General features: G+C 47.3%; 1 protein-coding gene across 1 annotated transcript in view; it reads right to left on the reverse strand.

Annotated features, from left to right (window-relative positions):
* The window catches only part of UBN2 (ubinuclein 2), a 48510-nt gene extending 40475 nt beyond the window's left edge, over window positions 1–8035 (reverse strand). Inside the window, exon 1 of the mRNA XM_063426348.1 lies at window positions 7474–8035. Within this exon, the coding sequence (XP_063282418.1) occupies window positions 7474–7848 (375 nt within the window). The 5' untranslated portion in view covers window positions 7849–8035. The remainder of the gene's footprint in view (window positions 1–7473) is intronic.
* Window positions 8036–9195: the final 1160 nt, after the last annotated feature.

A 9195-nucleotide genomic window follows, 5' to 3' on the forward strand; every position in this document is an offset into this window, starting at 1 on the left:
CCCAGCACCTGGCACAGTGCACTGATAGGCGGGCTTTATTGCACATTAGACCATTATACAGAGTAAATATCAGCTATCATGTCAAGTGGTTCTTCAGTACCACACAAAACATCTCATTAAAATGGTAGCATGTGTTAAAGTTAAAAAGCTGGCATAAAATTGTTTAATTCTAGATGCATATCCCCTTATCCATTGGTAATGACCCATGTGCCATATCTTTATCCCAACCTCTATTCTCTATCTTTACACCCAACATAGCGTGTCCAGACAGGCATTAAGGCTGGCCAGGTAGAGTCCTGCCACTCTTTATAGGATAAGTCCTTATTGTCCACTTACTGGGCACTTCTGTCAGCAAGCTAGATCTGGCTGAGTGAGCCATGTCCCAGACAGACATGGCCCCGATCAGGGACGCGGTGGCCAAACTCACTGACAAAGTGAAGGCAGTGGAAGAGGACTTGGAAGGCACCAAACTGGCTCAATCGGCCACTGACGCCGCCATCAGCGCCCTACAAAAACAATGCGCAGACCAGCAGGGGCAAATAGCTGCACTAGAGGACAAAGGTAAAGCCCGCAACCTCAGAATCCGGGGGATACCCAAAACAGTTGCCGGAGCGGAGCTCCCCCACTACTGCCGGAGGCTCATCGCCACGCTGCTGCTGCCCAAACAGGCTAAGCAGGTGGCTCCCAGCGCAGTCCACGAAGCACCTAAGGACGTCCTGCTTAAAATGTCCAGAGACTCTGACCGCGGAGCAATCATGGCGGCGGTGAGGGACTCCGCAACAGTGTCCTTTGAGGGGGCACAACTGATATTCTACCGGGATTTATCCAGACATACACTCATCTGGCGGAGAAACCTCAAGCCAGTCACCCAGCTATTGCAATAGCACGCGATCCCCTATCGGTGGGGCACACGTCGGATCCTGGTTGACAAGGCCGGCAAACAGCATAAGCTGACATCCCTCCTGGAAAAAACAGCATTCCTCCGGCTCCTGGGAATACCAGCAGAGAAGGTGCCACGGATGGACCCCCCGACATGGACAGTCGAGGGCATCACTCCCTTCGTACCCAGGAAAGGGGACGTGAGCAACCTACCTGAAGACCGCACCTGCCGACACATCTGCAACTGGCCCGCACTTAGCGTGGCCCACATGACTGTCGGTCGCAGAGACCCACCGCAGGGAGAACTTTACCCTAATGCAGGACTACACTGGCTGCAGGACTACACTGGCTCCGCGAGCTACAAGATTAGCCTACTGTTAAGTTTTACACCCCCCCCACCCTTTTTTCACATTGTGTGCAACGAACGGCAGCCGTTACCCACCTACCTATAAGCCCTATGCACATACGGCCCCACACCCTAAGCCTCACCCCAGGTTATGTTCTATAAGTTGACTACTGCTATGAAACCCCCAGTTCTTGATAGATAGAGATTATAATTATAATAAAAAAAAGATGGTTGTTGGAACTGTGGGGGACAGCTAAGCTCACCTCAGTGCCACTACAAACCAGATGTGGAAGTCACCTTTGTGATCTTACAAAACATGCACAGTCCCACGAAAGTGAGATGACCACTTTAATTAAAAGGAAAGGGTGTGACATACACAATAACTCAATTTTTATCCTTTTGTAATGAGAATCACCAAAGAGGTTTACATAACAAATGGTTTACATTTTAACATTTGTTTGTTGGGGGTTTATGGTTTCACTACTTAATCATTTATAATGAAAATGTGATAAAGATTAAACAGTAGGTAGTTATTTACATGATTGCCGGTGTTATTTTTAGATCTGATTCCTGTCATCATAATTAGAAGCCTGCAAAATTGTTTAAAACCATAAAATTTGCACCTCATGTGATCTGTAAAATTAGTACAACTAAAAGCTATTTTACTACAAAATGGGACAGATAAGTAACAGCATTAAATGTATCACCAATAAAGCTCACAAATAGTAATTTGACATAGTTGGCTGCTTAACTGTTGCAATCTTTTATTTAAAATAATAATAAAACCCCCATGTATTATAGTGTGTGCATTATTTTGCAAAGCATAAAACACAACATACAGGTAATACTCGAAAAATTAGAATATCGTGCAAAAGTTCGTTTATTTCAGTAATGCAACGTAAAATGGAAAACCAATATATGAGGTAGATGCATTACATGCAAAGCAAAATAGTTCAAGCTGTGATTTGTCATTAGTGTGAGGATCATGGCTTACAGCTCATGAAAACCCCAAATCCACAATCTCAGTAAATTAGAATATTGTGAAAAGGTGCACTATTCTAGGCTCACATTGTCCCACTCTAATCAGCTATGTAAGCCATAACACCTGCAAAGGTTTTCTGAGCCTTTAAATGGTCTCTCAGTCTGGTTCAGTAGGAATCACAATCATGGGGAAGACTGCCGACCTGACTGTTGTGCAGAAAACCATCATTTACATAGTTACATAGCTGAAAAGAGACTTGCGTCCATCAAGTTCAGCCTTCCTCACATATGTTTTTGCTGTTGATCCATCATTGACACCCTCCATAAGGAGGGAAAGCCTCAAAAGGTAATTGCGAAGGAAGTTGGATGTTCCCAAAGTGCTGTATCAAAGCACATTAATAGAAAGTTATGTGGAAGGGAAATGTGTGGAAGAAAAAGGTGCACAAGCAGCAGGGATGACTGCAGCCTGGAGAGGATGGTCAGGAAAAAGCCATTCAAATGTGTTGGGGACTTTCACAAGGAGTGCACTGGGGCTGGAGTCAGTGCATCAAGAGCCACCACACACAGACGGATCCTGGACATGGGTTTCAGATGTCGTATTCATCTTGTCAAGCCGCTCCTGAACAACAAACGTCAGAAGCGTCTTACCTGGGCTAAAGAAAAACAGACCTGGTCTGTTGCTCAGTGGTCCAAAGTCCTCTTTTCTGATGAGAGCAACTTGTGCATCTCATTTGGTAACCAAGGACCCAGAGTCTGGATGCTTGAAGTCCAGTGTGAAGTTTCCACAGTCTGTGTTGATTTAGGGAGTCATGTTGGTCCACTGTGCTTCATTAAAGTCCAGGGTCAACGCAGCCATCTACCAGGAGATTTTGGAGAACTTAATGCTTCCTTCCGCAGACGAGCTTTATGGGGATGCTGACTTCATTTTCCAGCACTGCCAAAAGCACCAAAGCCTGGTTCAATGACCGTGGGATTACTGTGCTTGATTGGCCAGCAAACTCGCCTGACCTGAACCCAGAGAGAATCTATGGGGCATTGCCAAGAGAAAGATGAGAGACATGAGACCGAACAATGCAGAAGAGCTGAAGGCCGCTATTGAAGCATCCTGTTCTTCCATAACAGCTCAGCAGTGTCACAGGCTGATAGCTTCCATGCCACGCCGCACCGAGGCAGTAATTGCTGCAAAAGGGGCCGAAACAAAGTACTGAGTCCATATGCATGCTTATACTTTTCAGAGGTCCGATATTGTTCTATGTACACTCCTTGTTTTATTGATTGTATGTAATATTCTAACTTACTGAGATTGTGGATTTGGGGTTTTCATGAGCTATAAGCCATAATCATCGCACTTATTACAAATCACGGCTTGAACTATCTTGCTTTGCATGTAATGCATCTATCTCATATTAGTTTCCCCTTTTATGTTGCATTACTGAAATAAATGAACTTTTGCCCAATATTCAAATTTTTCAAGTATCACCTGTACATATTTTAGTACATCTTCTAGCTTACACTTACTCTGTGAGGGCAGCCATCTTTAAATTCTATTTGGCAAGAAGCACATCTTATCCGACCAAAACACACACAGGTAATTAAGATCTAGTGCGTGTTCTCAAATCTTGACACTTTGTGCAAGCCTCAAGATAATTTTACACTTTCAACTTATGCATGCTCTTGGCTGCCCCAAAGAACAAGAGTAAACCCGGAAATGCACTAAAAGAGCTAGCAGCGTACATATATGCATAACAAAATAATATACAAAGGGGCTATACTGCACATAATCTTATATTCAGTAATGAAAAAAGCTTTTTTTTTATGTATTTAAAGGAACATTCCAAGCACCATACGAACTACATCCCCCTGTAGCGGTTTTAGTTCCAGGACTGCTCTGGCACCCTCAAAGTATAATTTTACCACCTGTGTCCCCATGTTGCCCACACAATATCCATTCTTCTCCTGCAGAGATTAGAATGTGCAATATAGTAAAGCACTCATTGGTTGAGAGTGCACGGGTGACACACTTTGCTGCATAGGCAATCTGTGCTAATTAGCCAACAATCCTCTAATTGTAGATTTGTGTCCAGCAGGACCAAAGTAAGCGAGTTTTAAACCACTTTGACAAACTGCTTTGGAGGGCGCTGAGTGTAGTGGTTATGGTGCTCCTTTTAGGAGCAGTGGCTATTCTGACACAAATTAACACATTTAAGTCTTTAACCAAGCAAATTTTGGGGATGATTTAAACATCAACTTGCAATTTTAGATCAAAGTAACAAAAATAAAAGCCCAGCTCTTAGCTTGGATATTGATATAATTTGTCTTAGAAAATGTAATTAGTCACTAAATTTTGCGGTTTAGTGTCTACTTTTGGCAAAATGTAATAATGTCAAAAGATTCCTAGAGAAATACCAAACACGTATGGTGAAGTGCTGAGAACAGCAACTACCAATAATTAAAGAACCAATATATCATTATTGTATTGTTATACAACATATCAATAACACAGGATTATGTTTTGCTTAGTAAGCGCAACCAACTAAAAGTATTTGAACCCTAAATCTTTTTCAAACACGCATCCCTTAAACAGGAACAATATAAAACCTGCTTTAGCTATATCACAATAAAAAAAAAAAAAACACAAACGTATGTATTAAAGAGAGGGGTGATCAACAGAATTAAAGAAGCCCACCTCATGGATGACCTGACGGCCAGGGTAAGGGGTACCCAAAAGACATTTCAGAAAATATGGGAACCGTGGGAAAGTTGCCCCCTGGGTAACTAGAATGTGCTGGGGCACGATCTATGCTGGCCCCCGTCCCCCCTTAGCCCCTATCGGCCTCAACTCCTTCCTTCTTTGCAGCCTTCGGTCTCACCGAGGGTTCTCTTTCCACTGTTCCTTTGTGTGTCTGTAGCCTCTACCCATTCCGAAAGGGGTACCTGTTAGCAGTAGACAAACACTAACACGCCCGACAACCCTGCACTGGTGATACAGGGACGATACACCCAGGCCCTTGGATCTCACGGAGCTCCAGGTACATGAGGTCGGAGCCCTGGGAGGTCCAGTGCAACAAGCAGCACAGGCTACTGGACCTGGGGGCAGGGATGTAATTGAGCCATCACAACGGCACACCACTCTAGATAAGACGCATAAAACGGGAACCATAAGGAGAGTACGCACCCCGAACTGGGGCCTAGAATCAGAGATACAGGACACACATACCTTGTTAACCTAGTCACTTGTTAACCAAAAATTAACATTGACTTCAGCTGACCGGGCAGGCTGCGGTGCCCTATAGAGATAACACGTGTCACTTATACATTTAAATGTTGATGTTACATGTCAATGCTCTGCTGTACATATTCGCACTGCCCATATATGCACGATTGAATATTGTTTGTATGCCTAGTCATGTCAATGCTAAATAAAGAATAAAAAAAAAAAAAATAGTACTATAGAAATGTATAGTGACCTCACTGTAAGTTATACGTTTCTAATTTTGCAGACTATCTTAACAGGCACAAAGTATCTGCAGTCAACTTTGACATTCACAAACTTATGAATGTTTCTTCAGTGTTAACACCATAAACCAATAATAACTTATTCCATACACTAAGCACTGGTTACCTTTGAGGACCCACTGATTCTTCCTACAGTAACCATGGTCACGACACTGTGTCCCTCTCCAGGCAGTATGCACACTCAGCACTGCTCCCCTTCCCTCTCGGTGACTATAGTGTACTCCTGACTGTCCCCCTCCAGTATACACACTCAGCACTGCTCCCTACACGGTGACGATAGTGTACTCCAGACTCCAGGCTGTCCCCCTCCAGTATACACACAGCACTGCTCCCCTTCCCACACGGTGACTATAGTGTACTTCAGGCTGTCCACCTAAGCACTGCTTCCCTTCCCACACTGTGACTATAGTGTACTCCTGGCTGTCCCCCTCCAGTATACACACACAGCACTGCTCCCCTTCCCACACGGTGGCTGTAGTGTACTCCAGGCTGTCCCCCTCCAGTATACACACACAGCACTGCTCCCCTTCCCACATGGTGGCTGTAGTGTACTCCTGGCTGTCCCCCTCCAGTATACACATTCAGCACTGCTCTCCTTCCCACACGGTGACTATAGTGTACTCCAGGCTGTCCCTCTCCAGTATACACACTCAGCACTGCTCCCCTTCCCACACGGTGACTATAGTGTACTCCAGGCTGTCCCCCTCCAGTATACACACTCAGCACTGCTCTCCTTCCCACACGGTGACTATAGTGTACTCCAGGCTGTCCCCCTCCAGTATACACACTCAGCACTGCTCCCCTTCCCACACGGTGACTATAGTGTACTCCAGGCTGTCCCCCTCCAGTATGCACACTCAGCACTGCTCCCCTTCCCACACGGTGACTATAGTGTACTCCAGGCTGTCCCCCTCCAGTTTGCACACTCAGCACTGCTTCCCTTCCCACACTGTGACTATAGTGTACTCCGAGTCCTGGCTGTCCCCCTCCGGTATACACACGTAGCACTGCTCCCCTTCCCACACGGTGACTGTAGTGTACTCCAGGCTGTCCCCCAACAGTATAAACACAAAGCACTGCTCCCCTTCCCACACGGTGACTATAGTGTACTCCTGGCTGTACCCCCCTCCAGTATACACACATAGCACTGCTCCCCTTCCCACATGGTGACTATAGTGTACTCCTGGCTGTACCCCCATCCAGTATACACACTCAGCACTGCTCCCCTTCCCACACGGTGACTATACTGTACTCCAGGCTGTCCCCCTCCAGTATACACACTCAGCACTGCTCCCCTTCCCACACGGTGACTATAGTGTACTCCTGGCTGTCCCCCCTCCAGTATACACACTCAGCACTGCTCCCCTTCCCACACGGTGACTATAGTGTACTCCTGGCTGTTCCCATCCAGTATACACACTCAGCACTGCTCCCTTTCCCACACGGTGACTGTAGTGTACTCCTGGCTGTCCCCCCTCCAGTATGCACACTCAGCACTGCTCCCTTTCCCATACGGTGACTATAGTGTACTCCGGGCTGTCCCCATCCAGTATGCACACTCAGCACTGCTCCCTTTCCCACACGGTGACTGTAGTGTACTCCTGGCTGTCCCCCCTCCAGTATGCACACTCAGCACTGCTCCCTTTCCCATACGGTGACTATAGTGTACTCCTGGCTGTCCCCATCCAGTATGCACACTCAGCACTGCTCCCCACACGGTGACTGTAGGTACTCCTGGCTGTGCCCCTCACCTGCCCCCGCTGCTCCCTTTCTGGGGCTCTCACTGCCTCCCGGCCGGCTTTTTTCTCGCTCTGGATCAGGTCCGGGTAGCTGAACTCGGCGCAGCTCTCCTCGGTGGAGTCGGTGAGGGCCAGCTCCAGTCTCACGGTCCCCATGGGCCTGTGCCGGCCGCCCTCCGGTTTGACGCCGTCAGCGGGCTGGGCAGTCCCGAAGTCCGGGCTGGGGGTGTCCCCTCGCGGGGGCCGTTGGATGGCCGGCTGTGGGGCCGGCACGGCGGGCTTGGTGTGAGGCAGGGCCCGGGGATGCTCGGCTGTAACGCTCCCTCCGGCCTCTCGTGGCTTGGCCGTTGACAGGCTCACAAACGGCACCCGACGAGGCTCGGCCATCGCGGACCCAATGGAGGTCTCCAGCTCCCCGTGTCACCGCCCGGCTGTGTGCAGACACCGCTCCCCGGGAGACCTGACCTCCTGGCTGCTCGCACGATCCCTCCTAGGTCCTGTCCGCAGCCACCAGCTCCAACACCTCAACCACCCAGTGAGTCTCCGCCATCTTGGATACCACATAAATAATAATAATAATAATAGGGTCGCTTTTCCACGCGCATGCGTCCCAAGGTCGCCGAATTAGGGAGGAGGGGGCGGGGAGACATCGTCATCACGCTGCCGCTCACACTTCCTATTGCGTTTCTCTCCACGCGCCGCAGAGTTCTACAGCCCAGAGCCTGAGACGCGTTGCAAAAATACATATTAAACAAAAGCAAAAACTATACCGCTCACAGTTATACTCCGTCAGGAAAGCTGCAGAGAAGTAGTCTATGATTGACATTGAGCAAGTTACAGGCTTAACGCGGCCTATAATGGGAAAAGCGAAAGGTGGGCTGTGTCTCTGCTGTTTAGAACACTCTCGGGCTGCGCATGCGCGCGATCTCTTGGGGATTGCCATGGTAACGAGACGCTATTTAATATAGGGAACTTAGTGGCTTCTTCTTTTGGCGTTATTTTTTTTTTTTTTTATTTATTAATAATTCTTTATTTTTCATTCCACAGAGAAAAATACAGTGACACATATAATAACTGTCATACCGGCATGCACAGGGTCTCACTTATCATCAACAATAATTATTGAGCATGTGGAACATTTTTATATACAGGTATAGTTATGTTGTGGCTTAAAGGAACTGTACGTGAGGGCACCAATATAGTCTCCACCATAGGAGGGTCGAGCAGTTCCTAACGAATGAAGCTAGTGGTGGATGTTACTCCCCTGGAGAGATGGCATTGGGGGGGGCATTAATAATAGGACACAGCATAAGTGTCGTGAGTATCAGCTAGCGGTATAGAGCTATCTGTGGAGGCTTATGTAAGCGTCAAGGGCAGTGTATGAAAGGTGGACTACTCCAAGCTGTGTAGATTGAGAGCCAAGAAATCATATATAAAGAGAACCGATAACTAAAATAAAAAAACAAAGCATTAACATGTTATAACTGTGCCGCTATGGATAGCTGCTAGTGGGGAAACATGCGGACTGAGAGTAATGTATCCCCTGCTTTCACAGGTAAGTCCTGGGTGACTCATATCTGTTCTGGTCTTCTCCCGTGGGGAAGTTGGTCGTCTGGATGATCTAGGAAAAAACTCTGGTACCACAGAGGAATCTAGCCGGGACAGACCCGATGCCGTCACCTGAGGAGAGTCCGCAAGTCCCAACTCAGAGAAGCCACGGGCTTGATGTGTTGT

This window comes from Pelobates fuscus, chromosome 7, assembly GCF_036172605.1.
Source record: "Pelobates fuscus isolate aPelFus1 chromosome 7, aPelFus1.pri, whole genome shotgun sequence".
NCBI lineage: Eukaryota > Metazoa > Chordata > Amphibia > Anura > Pelobatidae > Pelobates > Pelobates fuscus.